Source organism: Strigops habroptila, chromosome 10, assembly GCF_004027225.2.
Source record: "Strigops habroptila isolate Jane chromosome 10, bStrHab1.2.pri, whole genome shotgun sequence".
Lineage (NCBI taxonomy): Eukaryota > Metazoa > Chordata > Aves > Psittaciformes > Psittacidae > Strigops > Strigops habroptila.
Genome location: NC_046359.1, coordinates 42,818,260 through 42,836,701, shown reverse-complemented (window position 1 = coordinate 42,836,701; position 18,442 = coordinate 42,818,260). Strand labels below are relative to the sequence as shown.

Sequence of the window (18,442 nt, the reverse complement as noted above, 5' to 3'; positions counted from 1 at the left end):
GACTAAGGGATGTTAACTGGAAGCCTTCCCGGGCTTTAACCAAAGGAGCAGGATTGTTGAATCTTTGACAGCTTTCTTCCCGTGTGTTTTAGTTCTGTAGGTATCAACAAATACCAAACCAAACATGGGTTTGAATTGTTCTGCATAAAAAGAACTTGCCCTGTCAGTTGGTTTTTCTCTGTCCTGGTATTTTATGAATTCTGTCCTAATGGGGAATACCGCAGGAAGGCAAAGAGCCACCAGAGTTGCACCATCTGTGTCTTTGTTTTTAGGTGGGTGATGGAGAATTCTGTCTTTATAGTGATAAAAAGAGCACGTGTTTATCTCCCCTCCTGCAAGTTATCTTGTGAAGATGCTTAATGTGGTTATTTTTCACCGAGGCTGAAGCCCGTGTAGGAGTCATAAGTAATCTGCCAGCTTCGTTGAAAGCAAATAGAGTCCAGGAAGCAACACTGTTTTGTGCTTTGTAACCCTGGCCGCTAGTTTTCAGCCACGGTGCATACCTTGTGTAGCGTATCCATCCAGAAGTAGCCCTCCCTCCCTCACTTGGGCTGAAAGCCTTTAATTGTCTGTACAGGATGAAGGAGAGAACCCAGCACAGCAGCCGCTGCCTAAAGAGGTGGATAGCCTCGCGCCCATCGTCATGCCAGTGTCTGTCCCTGTAAAGCTTCTGTCGCCTGAGCCCAGCACGCAGCCCTCTGCCAGCACTGCCGCAGTCAAAGACAAGCCTGCCAACCCCGTGTCAGATGACGAGATGCCCGTTCTCGTGAAGATGACTTACTCTCCACCATGCAGTCCAAAAGTGGCCAACCCCTGCTCATCCTCTGTGAGTGCTGCGTTCCTTGCCACTAACTGTGCTGTGCCTGTTAAATCCCTTTGCTTGTAGTGCTGCCACTTCCTAAAACATCTGTATGCTAGAATATTTTCCAGAGTCTTCATGATGCCCAGTAAACACAAAGGGCCTGTAGCATCATAGCATTTCTTCCTAGGCCACTTGAAAATAGTAATTTTCCCTTTGCTGGGGAAATGGAGACCTCAGTTGAAAAGAAATAATTTGCAATTGGAATGTGGTATTCTTTTATCCCACTAGAACAAAGGGATTTAGTGCCTTTTTACTGGTTTTGGTTTTTTCCCTTTTCAAGCTGCTTTGTTTTTATGTTATTGCTTAAATTCAGCAGTTTTATTTCTTCCTGCTTTTTTTTTAAAGGCAGATATATGTGCTTCTCATTTCAGCCCAAGACAGGAGGGCACTGTGAAGTGCTTACAGTGTGTGCTCTAAACCAATATGAAGTAATTTTCCCTTTCTTTCTGCATGCATCAGATCTAAGTGAATATGATCTAGGAAAAATAGCTATGCTTAGTGCTTTCATTTCACTCGTAAAACTGGAATTGTCAGGCAGCACGAGGAATCGATGAGTACTTGAATGAGATGTGAGAATGCTCTTTCTTGTTTTCCTGGAAGAGTCCTGGAGCAAGCGGTATTTATTTCACATTCCAGTGTAGGAATAGATGCTGCTTGTTCCTTCAAGTCCGTGTTTGCAGTCCACGCCATGATAAGAGATTGCTGGGAAGCAGAAGTACTGCATGGTATTATCTGTATTATGCAGAGAAATACTCATGTGGTTGTATTTTTTTTCTCTCTCTCATGAGGCTGATGGCCAAACAAGGGGACAGCATACACCACCATGGATCACCTCCCTTCTGACCCTTCACTCAGATGTAACACAGTCATTTCAAATACGTATAAACTGTTTTACTCTCTTCCCTTCAGGCAGAGGTTTTACACATAAAATTCCACTTTCCTGTCGAAGCCAGCATCTCACAATAGTTTGTAACTCAGCAGTACAGCTTTTATTGTCTATTTCTGGTTTCTAGGAAGAAAAGGGACAGTCTTTTCTGAATCCCTGAGCTCTGAGTGGGAGATCTTCTCTAGAGACACCAGAGTAGGTGGCTTGGGCTTGTGTATTTCTGCAACGTATGTAAAGTGACTGTGATTAAATCTGCCAGTGTTTGGCTAAATGCGCATTCATTCACTCAGAGTTATGCTTTGCAGTCTTCGTTAGTGCCCAAGCAAACTAAACTCATGCAGTTTCCTCTCTGGATCCTATCTTTTATCTAAGCAGTAACATTGGAAACACTCAAAGACCAAAAGATCTGCAGTTCCCTCCTCTTCTGTGAAGAGATTGTGCCATTAGAGACCTTTTTTTTCCTTTTTAATACCAAAGAACTGAAGCTGTGTTGCATTTATTTATACTGTGCTTTGAGCTGTCCAGAAGAACTCCCACAAAGCTCCTGGAATCAGTAAAATCAAACGGCAGAGGCAAACTGAATATTCAGCAAGGCTATAGGCCACTGAGCAGTCAAGTGAGGCCCATCAGCATCTACCCAGAGTGGATCTGTCGGGGTGCAGCAGCAGGGCCCACAAGGATTCTCTCAGTCTTTGGTATTGGGAACCGGTTCCTGGAGCTTCAGAAAAGTGCTGGGGTGATTCTGCATGGACATGATGGTCTCCTTTAATATTCAGTGTGACCTTTTTTGCTGGTGTAACCACATTGAGGCTAAGGTATGCTGTGAGAGAAGCAGCGTAGGAGATGTAGGTGTACAAGACTTGTAAGGTGTTCTCTTGGTTGCTCAGTTTTACACTAGTGAGAAAGGAGTACCAGCTCTTTCACGTTTAAAGAGCAGAACAAAATGAGCCGTTAATCAAAGACTTGGATCTGGCCTTCTGGTTTTAGGTTTGGATTGGTTTTGTTTCCTCTTTCTGCTTTTTGGACACAAAATGTTCAACATCATCATGAACTGTGTGTGTGGCTCCAGGTAACCCTTGCCCTCTCACTGTTCTGAATGGCCATTAGCAACAAAATTCTCTGTAAAGCTGCATTTTGGTTTTTTCCTGCAAAAGGAAAACTCTTCCAAAACTTCATTTATTTTTTTTTTAAGAGAGAAAAAATGTCAACAGCTGTTGGAGAGGATACAGCCATGATCTAACAGAGAGGACAGGACCTCTGTAATCGAAAACATTTCCACAAGCTGGAATGTATTAACATAAGGGATAAAGGGTGACAGTGCTAATGCTGCTATAACATGGTTTTATTGGGTGAATGTGATTCTGAAGAATCACCCACGGTGTAAATATGTATGTTGTCTAAACATACATTGTAGTAATTTATGTAGTAGTAGGATTTAGCAGATGAAGCAGACATTCTGGAGTAACTGTCTGTTAAATTTTCTGCCACTTTCCAAGTTTATCCTGAAGAAGATCTACTGTCTGAGCACCTAAAAGCAGTATCTTTAATACTGCGTTCATCTCCCAGCTCTGTGTGTTCTTAAAGCACAACCTGAGAACCTGTTTCGTCCCACCACCCCAACTCCCCCCCTGGAATCCAGGTTCCAGGTTTGCACAAATTCTGTGCATTCTGCTTCTGGGGATTTTAAGGATTTATTGTGAAATGACTTTTTAAACATTCGAATTCTAGAATTCTAGGCATGTCACAGTGTGAGTTTCCCAAATGGTCATCTACTCCCCTTTTCCCTCCAAGGAAAGAGGAGAGGGTTAAGTTCAAGATTTGTTGCAGCTGGACTGTAGTCAAGCTGATGGGAATGTAGTGATAACAGGCAAAGAATTTGAATTTATTACATTTTTCTTCCTTTCCTGCTGCTGAGTACTGCAGTAATTTGACTGAGCTCATGCGTCCTTCCTAGTCAAACAAAATAAATGCATTGGAAAACATCTCATCTGAAGTTTCTAATAAACTGGGACTGGGTAATGAAATAACTCCCCACAGCCTGTGTGTGTTCCGTGCAAACAGAAGTGCCCAGGGTGTTCTGCTGGAGCTGAAGAAGGGTGTGGGAGACTCATGGTCTGGGAGAGCTGTTCCCTGCACCTTCAAGAGCTGGAAGCAGCCTCTCCATGTGTGTCTGTGGCCCAGCCCTACCCTGACCCAGAGGGCTTGCTGAGGGAGGGGAGGGTAATTTGTCCTGGTTTTCCCACTCCCCTGAGGTTTCTGTGCAGCACTAGATACTGTATTGACCAGGCTTATGTGAAAAACTGCCTGGTGGTAACAGCATTTCCTAAGCTGTTGCCCTAAGCTGTAGGGGACTGTGTGCAAACCACGTTTAAGCATGCCTAAATACTAATGTTCTGCATGTTTTCATTTAGGAAATTAGCAAAAAACCTCATCCAAGTGCTGTAAAATTGGAAGAAAACTTCAAACCATTGCAGGACAAGAAGAAGTATCGGCACAGACCTGAACCTCTCTTCATACCTCCTCCTTCCTGCAACTTCAGCATGTCCCACTCTGGTGCTACCCTGTATCAGAGTCAGCTTCGCTCTCCTCGGGTCCTCGGAGATCACCTGCTGGACCGGACGCATGAGCTGCCCCCCTACACTCCACCACCGATGCTCAGTCCGGTTCGGCAAGGGTCTGGTCTCTTCAGCAGTGTCATCACATCGTCTCACAGCACCTCGCATGCTCAGCTGCCCCTCACGCCACTGACACCTACTCCACGGGTACTCCTGTGTCAGTCTAGTAAGTACTACACTTACAGAGTGGCAGCACATAGTGAATACCACCTCTTCTGCTGTTACCGCATCAGTGATTTTCATATGTACTCACATGCATGGCTGGTTCTGCTACTTCATGGGAAAAGTCCATCTTTATTGGGGTTTTTACCTTGGACTTTGTAGAGGTGGTGTTAAAGCATTAAGTGAATAGAGGAGCCTAACCAGCAAGTAAGGCTGTGATCTTTCAGTGTGGTCTGCCTCAAGAAAGCACCACCATGCCTCTTGTTACATCTGGGCCTTCTGAAGTGGCTGGGCCACTGGACCTGGTTGGAGATGTTGGGTTCATTTTAAGTATTTTCTTATGAAGCACTGAACAAAAAGGTGTCTAATCACACATGATCAGGGCAGTAGAAACCTCTACAAGCTAAGACATTTCTGGTACCTCTAAAAATTTAGACAGTTTCTGCCTAAGTGTTGATAAAGGGTAATTTTTGCTAACAGACTGGAGTAATGTTGATGCGAATGGGGAAGTGGCAGTGCATCCTGGGAGGTGGAGTGTCAGCAGTGATCCAGGTGTTACCAAAATACCCTTCTAAGCTCAAACACCAATCTCTGTTTCAGATAGTATTGATGGAAGTGTCATCCCGGTGACGCCTGGGCCTGGAGAACAGACTGTTGAACCGTAAGAAAAACAATACTGGTTTTGTCACTGCCTTTATAGATAGCTCCAGTGTGTGACTTAAGTGCTTTGAACTGGGCAGGTAGTGTTCAACTGCCTGAAATCACGTTGGGCTGGATGTATTTAAGGTTGCTTTGGATGATGGCTGAGGACACTGGAAGCAAAGTGGCTGTGGGAGATGGAGATGTCATGGCTCAAAAAGGCTAGGAGAGGCTTGGTGGGAGCCACTGAAGGTGAAACAGCAGTTAGTGATGGCTGGGAAGAGGGCTGTGAATAAAACATATGCTGATCCTAAACAACAGTATATATTAATGTATATATTAACTGTGGAACTTTGGAGAGGTGTTACCTGGTAGGTTGCCTAGGTCAGACTGCAAACAGGATTGTCCCTCAGCACTGCTGAAGAGTGCTGTTCTCTATGGAAGAGAAAGATACTGATCTGGCATCTAAGCCTCTTTGCTAGTCAGCACACATATGGGCTAGCTTGGGTTGTGCACAAGGTAAGATGTCTCAGCACAGTTGAAGTTATGTATTGAAATTTTTATTTCCCCCAAGAGATGAGTTCTGTCTCTATTCAGAATACCCCACTGAGAGTAAAGCATTGCGTAAAGCAGTCTGACACAACTTCCTGCCACGCCAGGGTAATAAAAGTTTAGTTGGAAACAAAGTGAAGGCTAATGTGACTTGTGGGGGGTTTTTTTCTGCACATTGTGTAGTTGAATACTTACTTATTTATTTGTCCTTATAGACGAATCAATATTGGGTCCAGGTTCCAGGCTGATATTCCTGAGCTGCAGGACAGATTGCTAATGGAGAAAGATGTGCACAAGGCTACTTTGGTTTGGAAACCATGGCCAGAACTGGAGAACAAAGTCTTCCAACAAAGAGGTACAATGACTTGCTGGTTTAGAATTCGTACATCAGCCTGTGCCTGCTGAAGAAATTCACATTAATTTCTCATGTGTATCCTGTATAAAACATTCGAGAGAGTATTATTTACTGAGGATGCAGAGCAAGAGACCAGAACTGCCTGTTGCAGGTTCAGAGTAACAAGTTACGTGGTGGCACTTCAAGTGAAGTCAGGATGAAGTGCTTTCTGGCAGCCAGGGGGGAAGGATTGTTGCTGGGAAGTGGGGTCTTGGAGTCTTTTTGGGTACTGAACTGCCTGGTGAGGGCAGAGGTCACAGATGAGAGGCAGCTTCTGGGCCTATTCTGTGACCATAACGGAGAGGAAATGTGACGGGCTCAGTGGCTTCTACCAGTCGTGAGCAGAGCTTGCTCCTGCTTCCAGCACGGTTCCTTTCTGTTCCTCCACCCTGGCTGGAGTGTTCCTGGCACAGCAACATCAGTGGCCTGTGCAAGCCACTGCTCACGGGCAGATCTCTGGCTCTGCAGCAGCCTGTCCCATCCCAAGGATTGCATTCTGCACATCCCATCACATCCCCTCCTCAGTGAGTGATCCTAAAACCAGGAGATGAGGTGCTGGGGAAAGAGTATGAAAGCTGCTGCCCTGGACTACATTGTTTTTCAGTGGCGTTGCAGAATCCTTGGCTCTGGATGTTTGACTGACAGGCTAGTGTATTAACAGTAAAATGTTGACTTGTTTCTCACAGTGGAAGACCTTTTAAATATGAGCTGTTCCAGTGTGTTACCTGGTGGAGGAACTAACTCAGAATACGCTTTGCACTCTCTCTTTGAAGCAAAAGGAGATATTATGGTAAGATAAGAAGCTGAAAGGGGAGATAGGATCCTCTTCTGCAGATAAATTAGCATGCTTTATTAAATGGATTTAGATATGGTTATATAAAAAAGAGATTTCTGATTGATTCGCAGTGAGTGACTTTTCCCCTTCATTCTCTAATAAATTTAAATTTCAAAGCAGTGCCTCTCTGAAGGCTTACTGTATATTTCATATAGATAAGATTACTTAGTTTATAGCCTTGGGGCTTTGAATGTCTCCGGTACTTACTCCAGCCCTAATATTTCACAAGCTTTCTATTTGGTCACAGAAAGCTTAGTCCTTCCTCTCCTAGCCCTTATAAAAACCCTTTTTTGTAGCAGCAGTCACATCTACTTATTTGTTCAGAACTGTGAGGTAATTGCACACAGTTCTCATATAAATAATGCATTTCAGATATTTGCATTAGTTTAGTGATGGGAATGTTATTAAGTAGGGCAAAACATCCATTTTGCCCAGCGTTAGGGAAAGACAAGGCCTTGCACTGGTTCCTGGAAAGCCAATTTAAAACAAAATGCATCACAACACAGGGCTGGAATGAATCTCACAGGATTGTCTAATACAGTGGGATTTAGCTTGTGTCCCAGTTTCCTTAGGCTCTGTTAGCTGGGTCTGAGACAGGAGGCTAAACTTACTGTCAGGATGTGAAATTTGCTGTACAGGAGGGGTCTGCATTGTCACAGGAAATATTTTAGGGATCCACAGATCATGTGTCTCCCTGGTCCGAAGGAGGATTAACTATACTTGCTGTTATTCCTTACAGATGTTGACCTAACAGATATTCTAAAAGACTTTATGCTATAAATATTAATGCTATCAAACCAACCACTAAATGTTAGTATTAATTATCATCACTGTAAACATATTTGTGGCAAGCAGAAGGGAGGGAAGAGCTGGAAGTTGCTAAGTAATAGCCACATTTGTGCTATGGCAGGACAGGGGTGCCGTAGGTGCTCTGTGAGTCACATTGTTAATGGGCCTTGGAGTAATTTGATGCAATTTTGTATGGCAGAAAAGAAAAAGAGAAAATTAATTCATATCCTTGTACCAAATAGTCATCTAAATGCAGTTGTATGCCACAGCTGACTGCATTTGCTCATTCTGGTTTTCCCTGCTGTTTCATTTAGGTTGCTCTTGAGAAGCTGCTGTTGAGGAAGCCAGTGAGATTGAAGTGTCATCCTTTGGCAAATTACCACTACGCCGGTAAGTTTCCTTGTGCTCTCTCTGTCTGCTGCTATGTAGAGTCCAAGGCTGGAATCCCAGGCTGGAGCATGGGATCACGCTGCACTCTCTGCACCGGGCTGGCAGCACCTAATAGAGAGGTGATGTAGACAGTGCCACGTGGTACTTCTGAAGCCTTTTGTGGCAGGTTTGGAAGAATTTTGCCTGCCTGATGATGTACAGAAGCTTTGCACCCATGTGGCTGTGTGGGGTTCTACAGATTTAAAACTGCCTTGAGTCATTTTTTTTTCCCCTCTTTTAAAACTCCTTTTAAAATGCTGCTATTAGTAGATCATAATTCACTAGCAGTAAGAGCTCCATTTTCTGGTATATTCACATCTGCCATCATGCCTTCTTAGGTGATGGTGAATAAATGAATATGATAATAATGAGCATCCTTCCAAAGAGGCAGTGCTGTAACTCTTGCTAGTGTTTTAGTACCAAATACAGAGCCTTTCTTTGCCAGGATCTAGCCAAGAAGAAAGAGGTCTGGGGTGGTGACTTCTTTAAGAAACACAACAGGAACTGCATGTTGGTGATGAAGGAGAAGTGCTCTGTGGAATACACAAGGTGGTGTTAAACCATTGGACTTACGTTACATCACCTAAGCATAGGTGGGAAATGTCCCTCCTCCATGTTACTGCTTAATGTTTTGTAGTGGCTAACTGCTGCTTGGACACCCAGAATAGGGTTTTACGTAAGAGATTTGAGACTATCTCCAGTTTTAGGCTCAATAGGAGACGGGCCAAAAATCTGGTGGTCAGTCAGTCCCAGCGTGCAGTGTAATATACTCATTTCCAGTTACAGCCATCGTGTGACACAAGTATAGAGACAAGCTGCTTCCTGGCTGTAGCAGCTCACTGGGAAGACTCCCAGGTAACAAGGACTCTCTTGTAAAGCAACTCTTTAACCCCTTAGCCTGAGAATAAGAACAGAAACATGTTTGATGGCAGCTGATAATGAGAGTGAATGAATAAATGTGAAGATCGGGTTTTGAGTCTTGTCTGGGGGAGATGCTTAGTGCCTTTGATAATAGCTCTGTTGTAGTCCACAGGGTGAGTATGGGGTAGGTGGAGAAGGACATCAGCCAGGAGCTTTGACCAGGGTCTCTTGTATGAAGAGATGACACCAAATCATGTGTGAGACAGTCCAGGATATGAGAGCAGGAAGGTGAGGAGCTATCACAGCAGCCTCATCCTCGGTGAGCAATCTAATTAGCAGAGCAGATAAGACACTTCTGCCTGTGTGGGAGAGGAGGAGGAACAGTCTTTACTGATGCATCTTCAAAGTAGTTTCAGAAAGTGCAGGGAGAAGCCAGGAGAGGCTATTTTGTTTAATCTTTCACATGAGATGATGCTAATGCTTATTAATGAGCACTGAGACCTGTGGACATCAGTGTATTCCTATTCCTTAAGCAGTAAAGGAAGTTTGATTCTGTTTATCACAGCATGAAACAAAATCTCACCAGTCTGGATTTAAGCACCATAAAGTAACAAGACAAAGCATTACTTCCTAATGCTCTCGAATGCAGCATGTGATTGGAACTTGCATGGACAGCCTCGCTCTAGCACCATGCAGCAGCTCTTGAATAATAGTTCATTTGTGGTTGATAATCAGCCACTTGAGGCGTATGGGGATTTCTTGCAATCTAGTGCATGAATAGCTTAATGTACCTTCAAGTGGCATTTGTGTGGGTTAATTCTTTGGGCTTTCTACTCCATGCTCAGAAATTGCAGCTCTTGGATGTCACCACGTTTAAAGGTGGAATAACTGAAACAGAACATGGCACTGACTCATGAGCATTAACTGATAGCACAATCAATCCAAATTCATCCTTAGCATTGCCCTTGGATGAGGGTATAAGCAAACAGGTCACCTTTGAAACCTGTTGGCTTGTGAGGGAAGCGAGTTGTAGAACTTGAGGCTTTTCTGTGTGTGCCAAGAGAGCTGGGCATGCTGACCCAGGGCTGCTTGGGAGAACACCCTCATCTCTTTGTCCTAAAGCTTTGCCATCTGTCAGGATGGTGTTCTAGGGAAGAAAGAGGGAACTTGTATCTAATACAAGAGGAGCACTGTGGCAAACACTTGAAGTATTTTCATTTGAACAGTGGAATTTCTCAGGTCTGAAGTTCTTCTGCAGTGAGAATTGCAGGAGAAATGGTTTCTGAAATAATGTGCTTCAGGCAGTCTGGAAACTTCTTGTACCTACTGTGATCGGGTGTGGATCAGACCCAGCATATGCTGTATGTGATGGATTTGAGCCACCTCCCTGGGTGCAGGTGTAGCCCCCTTGGAACCGACAGGTTGGGTCCAAAGCCCCCAGATTTGTAGAAGATACTTATTGTCAGTTAATCAGTGCAAAGACAGCATGGCCTGTAAAACAAAATGTAGAATAAATATCTGAACGTAAAGATGAGCTTTAAAATTTTATCTGTATTCCAAAGTCCAAAATTCTTCCTTGCTGCATTGCAGATCTCTCTATACACGTTCTCTATATCTCCCTCAAGCTAACAAGAGCAAAAGCGGTTTCCCAGCAACCAGAGTTAAAAACAGCTTTTCTTCTGTTTCTTTTCCTACACAGGATTTATTCTATTAATTAGGTTACTTCCAATTAACCCGCATAATCTTACAACGGCCTCTGCTAATACCACAGCTATTGGGGAAATTCTGTAAGGCCTGAATCCTCCATGGGTGTGCAATAAAATTAGTCCATAGAAGTGATTCTATATTATTTATTTTTCAGGAGAGTGGGGTAGAGGCAGGAGAGCATGACTGACTAGAGAGGTTTGCCAAAGCCTAAAATCTCCCCTTTGGTGCTTCTGTGCCTTTTAAAGTTATATTTTGGCATAGTAGAGCAGGCCTCTGGACTGAATCGGTGCATTTACCCCTGCCCAGAAGGAGGGCAAATGCAAATCCCTGGCAAGCTGTGTAAGAAGGGACTGATGGTGGTTCAGGGTGGGAAAGATGGCAAGGCAGTGTGTCAGCAGAAAGATCTTTGGGTGATAATAAATAAAACTGGCTTGAAGCCAGTGCCTTTCTCTGACGTTGAAGAGAGCTTTAGTATAAATCTCTGTGGAAATTACAAATGTGTGCTTATATCCAGTACGGGAAAGCCTGCAGAGAACAGGTTGCAGGAAAGTTAATTTAGTAGTTTTCAGCATATGAAGGAGTGAGACACCTGCTCTGAGTTTGTGAGCCTGGGAGCTGACACTGAGAAACAAAACACTTGCAGTTAATAAAAAAAGCTGTGTATTTTTTATAGGCACAGGTAACCTGTGGAGTTCGGTACCATGCATGGTGCCAAGCCCAAGCTTGCAGAGGCAAGCATTCCTATGGAGAATGGTAACTTTGACAGGAATAGTAGGGATTTCTTTGGATACAAGTTTTACGTGGTTTAGAAACTCTCAGACAGACTGAAGGAGAATTTTCTCATGGTGTAAGTCATTTCAAAGGCATCTGCTTCATAGCTTCTTGCATATCCTCCTTTAATGTATGTAATGCTGCCCACTCGTACCAAGAGGACACTGCTTTGATGCAGTGTAGCTATCCTGTGTTCCTTCTGTTTGACTAATAGTGAGGAAGAACAAATTCATTTCAATCTAAATGTTGATTTCACATTTTCATGGCCGGTTAGGCTGGAGAAGCAGACCCAGAATAACAATATTTGAACGTTTTATGTACAGCTTCCATTAAATGTTCATAAACCACTTTGTGTGCACTGCACATTGCTACAGTATCTACCTGTGACCTCTTTGGTCACAAGAGGATTTGTCTTACATCAAGCCATGCAAATGAAGAGCTGCAAAAGGACCTTATAAGAGCTGTGGTATGGAGAATAAAATAATACATGACTTCCATGTAGTTGAATGTAAAGTGTCATACATGGGAATAAGCAATACAAACTTTACATATAAAATTGAGCTCTGTGGTGATCCTTCTCAATTTGAATGAGAGCTTGGGATTGCAGTGCTCGTTTTATGAAAGCATCTGCTCTGTATTTTACAGCAGCTAAAAAAAACCCAAGTCAAATGTTAAAAGAGGATAGAGAACATGGTGATACCACTGTGCAAGTCTGGATTGCTTCTGTGTTGACTACTATGCACCCTTCTGCTCCCTTCATATCTACAGGAATGCTTTAGTGTGGAAGAGGTTCAGAGATGGGCAGCAGTAACGACCAAAGTTGTGGGAGTGACAGAGAGGTCATGCAATCCTGGATAGCCTTAGAGGCAATGGTCGGAATTAGGTTCACTTTCTCTTCCAATTGAAGAACGAAGGGTCATCCAGTTAATCTACTGGGCGCCGTGAACCAAAGAAGAGGAAATGGTTCTTCATGCAAAGGGTTTCTTGATCTGTGGAACTCCTTGGCAAAGGATGGTTTGGGTGCAAGAAGTTTAATTGGTTGAAAGGAAGAGTGAGTCCACACTTAAAATGATTACTAAATAAGCAAATTGCAACAGACTTGGGAAACCCCCTGCACTGGAAGTGGTCAGAAGTTAGGAAAACTTCAGGAGAGGCACTGTATTTGCTTGCCCTGGTCTAACTGTTGCCTAAGCAACTGCCTGTGGCCACTGCTGGAGACCAAATACTGGTTACATGGACTTGAGGACTAAGTCAGTACAGCCATACTTGTATTTGGGTAGCAGCGTGTGCTTGAGGTTTCCCAGTTTCTGTTTCAGGTGTGACGTCAGCATAAAGATGGTGGGTTTTTATCATTTATAATGAAGTCACCCTTTTCTTTAAGGCTCTGACAAATGGACACATCAAGAAAGGAGGCTGTTCAAAGAGGCACTGTCCACCTACAGCAAAGATTTCATATTTGTACAGAAAATGGTAAGGTTATTTCTGTTGTGTCAATTGGGGTTTTTTAATATTTGCCCTATTCTGTTCCCCTTCATTTTCCCTCCAGTGCCAGACCAGCTCCTTGCAGGCATAGAGCCAGCCACGGTCATGAGAGCTCTGATAGGAGTGATATATTCCATTTGGTGTACCTGTGCATGCAACTGCAGCACCAGTAAAAAACAGACAGAAATAAATAAATCAAGCTTGTTCCTCTTGTTATTACATGTGAAAGTCTTCACACCTGGAATTCCAAGGCATGGCATTCTGTGTGTGGAACAAGCATGGTGTTCCGCTGTCATCTCTGTGTTCTCTGGCAGCCTGTTAAAAGGTACCTGAGTCACTGGCATTGAGCTCTGTGCCAGAAAAGGTTGAAACCTGTTAATAAAGAGGGAAAATGTTTGGGCTTAATTTTCATGTTCTGCCACAAAGTAGAAAAGACAAGATGTATCGGGACAGAATTCCTTACTCATTAGCTCAGATGTGGCAAAACATTTGGGTTTACGGGAACGAAGTTTTAATTCTTAGATTACTCAGTGATACTGTACACTTGAGCTACAAAAGTATATTCTCAGTCATTTTCTTACTAAAGTCTAGAGAATCCCAGAGAAATGTACTGAAACTGAAATAGTCACCAGAAATTTGACTGGAAAACAGTAACTAAAAAGTTCTTCTACAAGAGTATCCCTGTTGTAGTCAAACTGTGGGGTTTGTTTTCTCCATTTGAATGTTTGAGAAATAAAGCCTGCCTCTTAGAATATACTGACCAACTCAGTCTATTGAGTTTCCCCCTGTACTGGACACTGGTGAAGTAGGACTCTTGCTTATTAAAAAAAGAAAGCATTGCTTTGCACAAGCCAGTATCACATTACTGTTGTTCTGACCTGATTTTTGGCATCTGAAGGAAAACAAATGTTTGCACATTAGGTATTTGGAGGTAAGTTTAAACCCCATATGCAGTACCTGCATCTGTCCTTCTTAGTGTCTTTTAACTCCAGCATCCTGGCCTGTACCAGCACCAGTGTGGCAGCAGGGCCAGGGCAGTGACTGTCCCCCTGCGCTGGGCACTGGTGGGGCTGCACCTCGAATCCTGTGTCAGTTCTGGGCCCCTCACTGCAAGAGAGACATTGAGGTGCTGGAGCGGGGCCAGAGAAGGGCACCGGAGCTGGTGCAGGGCCTGGAGCACAAGTGTGATGAGGAACGGCTGAGGGACGTGGGGGGGTTTAGTCTGGAGAAGAGAAGGCTCAGGGGGGACCTTATCGCTCTCTGCAACTGCCTGACAGGAGGATGGAGCCAGGAGGGGGCTGGTCTCTGCTCCCAAGGAACAACGGATGGGACAAGAGGAAACGGCCTCAAGCTGCACCACGGCAGGTTTAGATGGAGATGAGGAACAATTCCTTCCCCAGAGGGTGCTCAGGCATTGGAACAGGCTGCCCAGGGCAGTGCTGGAGTCACCGTCCCTGCAAGTGTTCACACACCGTGTAGACAAGGCCCTCAGTGACATGGGTTAGTGGTGGCCTTGGCAGTGCTGGGGAATGGTTGGACTTGATGAGCTTAAAGGTCTTTTCCAACCCAGTTTATTCTATGGTTCTATATTAAAATTGTATCAAGTGAAAGCAGAACATTGAGACTGGACTATTTCTGCCATTACTTACCTACAGGTTAAGTCTAAGACGGTTGCACAATGTGTGGAATACTATTATACCTGGAAGAAAATCTTGCGTTTGGGACGGAAACACAGAACGCGTTTAGAGAAAAAAAGAGAGGAGTGCCTGGTAAGTCTGAAAGAATGTAAGACTAGCACTTGGTAACTGTTGTGTTCATCCTGTTCTGAGGAGGAGATTGAACTAGATGATGTAGGTCTGTTCCCTAATTCTGAATTCAGGATGGGGAAAAAGTACTGAAACCTGGAAGCACACTTGATTAAGCAGCATGCTGTTCCAGTACTGTGCCCTGCTATCCCGCACTGTCTGCCTTTGGCCATATTTCTAGTATCTCTTACGTGCACTCTCACTTTCAGACAAGCGGAGAGGAGGAAGTGTTAGAGGAAGATGAGGACATTGAAGAAGACAGAAAGGAAGAGAGGGAAATGCAGAAGTCTCCTGATCCACCAGCTATCCCTCTTGTTGGACCTATAGATCTGCCTGCCCTTCAGAGTCTTTCACTTTCTTCGTCCTCCTTCATCTGTGAAATGCCAAACTGTGGCGCTGTACGTGTTTGGTGTATTTAATAGCAGGGGGAGGGGTTGCATGCTAGTGAAATCAGGGCTTTAGACTATTCCTGGCTGGTGATACCTCCTGAATCTCTTTGGACAAATCATTTTGCCTGTTTTTAATTCCTAGCTCACAAAACATAAGCAATATAAAATTGAATGCTGAGTTGTTGTATCAACAGAAATACTGTATGGTGACAGCTCTGATTATCTTTTTGTTATACAACTGTAGCAATAGGATAGATCACTGGTTTGTTTTATTATGACTATGTTTCTTTAACTCTAGCGGGGTATAGGTGAGAGCAAGCAGCACTTGACCAAGTAGGTTGTGCATGTTAGACGCGTACGGTTGTTCTGCATTCAGCAGACCTCTTTCTGCAGTGCACTGTTTCCTGGTTTTTATTTCTCCTCTTCCCCCACCCCACTCTGTCAGGTGTTCAGCTCCCGCCAGGCGCTGAACGGCCACGCTCGCATTCACGGAGGTACGAACCAGGTGACAAAGCCGCGGTGCACCATTGCAGGCACGAAGCAGAAATGTGGTACGCAGAGCGGGTACTGCTCCATCAAGAGTTCACCTGCCCACAGCACAACAAGCGGTGAGACCGACCCAACAACGATTTTTCCTTGCAAGGAGTGTGGCAAGTAAGTGCATGTAACTCTCTGCAGTCTCACATTTGCCTATTTATTTTCCAGATGAACAGTATTGCAACAAACCCTTTATTTTGCTCTGATGGTCTCAAAAGAACAGGTTTGCCTTTGAAGCATGTCCTCTTACCGAAACCCTCAGAGACTGATTTGCATGACATTTTAGATGTTTTCCCTGCAGTATTTACTCCAATATTCCTGAATCCATGTACCTGCTAGAATTTCTACATTTGACAGCCAGCTTCCTGCTTCATCACACAGTTGCATGTGACAGTGGGTCACTTTTTGTCTGTTTCTGTGCTTGAGTTTGTCCATCCTAACGTGAGATTCCTTCGCGTTTTCCCTGTTGTGCAGGATTGTTGTGAAACTAAGGACAGGGAGAATTAAGATGTGCGTAGATGCTGAAGCAACTGTGGGAGCTACAAAATACCTCCAGCAGAGTCAGAGTAGGCCATTTTGATACTATCAGGATGTATAAATCTGGTAGTCTGTCCCTGAAATTCTCACCGTGGCATTGCAGACTTCATTGACTTCTATTTCAGGACAAGGAAGCAAATGTACTGATAGGTTGTTGAGTCTTTTTTGGCTCACTTCATCAAAAGGAATGCATTTTTATCTGATTTTTTTTTAATTCCTTTAACATTTAGGGTATTTTTCAAAATCAAAAGCCGCAATGCTCACATGAAGACTCACAGGCAACAAGAAGAACAGCAGAGGCAGAAGGCTCAGAAAGCCGCTGTGGCAGCAGAAGCGGCAGCCGCTATTGCGAGAACTACTGGGCCAGTTGGGCATCGTTTGATCCCTCTGGATCACATGAGTTTGGTTAAACATGTTGGAAATGTGGGTGACATTGACGACGATGTTGTTCAGGAGCTGGGTGGTGTCATGGAAGAGAATGAAGTCATGGATGCTGACCTTTTGTTGGATGATGAAGATGCAGATCTACTGCAGGATGATGCTGAGTTGTAAATAAAGTTGTTTGATAAAGACAGCTACTGAGCACACCCTGAATGGATCAATCAGGAAACCTGGACTGCTCGTTTATTCCCCACTGATTGTAAACTACCTGTTGAAAATTATAATCCTTCTATCCAGGTCTAGAAAAGAAAAAAAAAAAATCTCCCTTTTTTTTTTTCCCTTTTTTTTTTTTATTAATTTGTGTTTTGGAGGAAAAATAAATAATTGGTACAAATATTCTTATAAGGTGTTTTTATCTGAGCTCGTTTTGCTGATAACTTCCAAGGCCACCAATTACAGAAGTTCATGGTTCTGCTATCACTTCCCTCCAGATGGTCCCAATAGGATCTTTAGTCTTTAACTCCTTCCAAGTTTCATTTTACCCCAATTACAAGAATGATCTTCAGACACTTCTGATGGAGCATTTCTTTTTTTTGCCTATACTGGATCACTTCCAGCATCTTCTAGAGACTAAATGTCATCTCTGTTAAGGAGATAATTACATTCTTTGTGCTGTCATTTTAAGGGAGGTGGAGGAAAAAAACCTATTCTGATTTAACTGTGAAATAATGACAGAAGTGACTGTATCATCTGCAGTATCACAGTCCTCTTTCAGTTCTGTCTTGCCTTAATGCAGACATGTTAGGCAGTTTGCAAAAGCATTGGTTACACTGTACGTTTTAGAGCTTCCATTTTAGCAAGGTTTTGATCTGCTGATTTTAAAATGACTTAATTCAAGGATTGAAGAAAGATGGTTGTACTGTGGTTCACATCATCTGATGGGAACACTGAATCGGGAACACTGAATCAGGAGCACTGCCTTGGGAATCAGATTGCACTGGAAATATATTTTGCTGTGACAATAAATCACACTGTTGAATAGCCATCTCGATGGTTTTAGGAGAGCATATGCTTGAGCAGCGCAGGAGCTTGCTCTCTCACAAGGCAAACACAGGGAGACATTCTTGCCCATGGAAGAGATTGGAGCATATGCCTTCAGCGCATGTCAGTTACTACTTGTAGGCATGAACTGTTATTCTTGTGCCATTTTCAGTCCTCATTACATCAAATTCAAACGTTGTTTCTTTAGTAAAACATACTCCAAAGGTGAGTTGGCGTTGCTGTTTAATTACTGGTTTTCCTCCTTTAGGTTCAGATCTACATGCTGGATGTCTAACACCATTTATACAAGTTTAGATTTGGTTCTCTAAATAGGATCTCAAAAGAATTGTACCCTGCAGAATGAAAGAAATAAGGAAGTATTGAAGTTAGGTTTGAGTGGACCTTTAATTACAGAATATGAATACTGATTGTAGAGCTTTCACAGGTAGCAGCACTGATTTTCTTGTGAATTTTGCACAGTTAGAAGAGTATTGCTAACTTTATAAAATATTTTGTAAGACTGATTTCAGATCTTCCAGATTTCAGGGTCGCTTGGGTTTTTTTTATGGGTTCAGTTTTGTTTTATTGGGGTTTTTTTGCCACATTCCTAACATCTTGAGCAGAATCTGAGAGATGGTGGATCTTATTTTCTACTTTCTTCCTTGTATAACTATGCAAAATGAGGGTAAATCACAGCACTTTTGTATAGTTCAGAAGTTTCAAACCCAATGGGACTCATTGGCAGAGAGGTGCCTTCTCTGTCAAAGC

The 18,442-nt window shown here is 43.4% G+C and overlaps 1 protein-coding gene across 2 annotated transcripts in view; it reads left to right on the top strand.

Annotated features, from left to right (window-relative positions):
- TRERF1 (transcriptional regulating factor 1) overlaps positions 1 to 17,031 on the top strand; it is a 105,033-nt gene extending 88,002 nt beyond the window's left edge. For both annotated transcript variants that reach the window (XM_030499024.1, XM_030499025.1), the window contains 11 exons: positions 578 to 826; positions 4,160 to 4,529; positions 5,126 to 5,186; positions 5,932 to 6,071; positions 6,797 to 6,900; positions 8,049 to 8,124; positions 12,884 to 12,972; positions 14,640 to 14,753; positions 14,999 to 15,187; positions 15,624 to 15,832; positions 16,483 to 17,031. In XM_030499024.1, coding sequence (XP_030354884.1) covers positions 578 to 826; positions 4,160 to 4,529; positions 5,126 to 5,186; positions 5,932 to 6,071; positions 6,797 to 6,900; positions 8,049 to 8,124; positions 12,884 to 12,972; positions 14,640 to 14,753; positions 14,999 to 15,187; positions 15,624 to 15,832; positions 16,483 to 16,804 — 1,923 coding nt within the window. In that variant the 3' untranslated portion in view covers positions 16,805 to 17,031. The remainder of the gene's footprint in view (positions 1 to 577; positions 827 to 4,159; positions 4,530 to 5,125; positions 5,187 to 5,931; positions 6,072 to 6,796; positions 6,901 to 8,048; positions 8,125 to 12,883; positions 12,973 to 14,639; positions 14,754 to 14,998; positions 15,188 to 15,623; positions 15,833 to 16,482) is intronic.
- Positions 17,032 to 18,442: the final 1,411 nt, after the last annotated feature.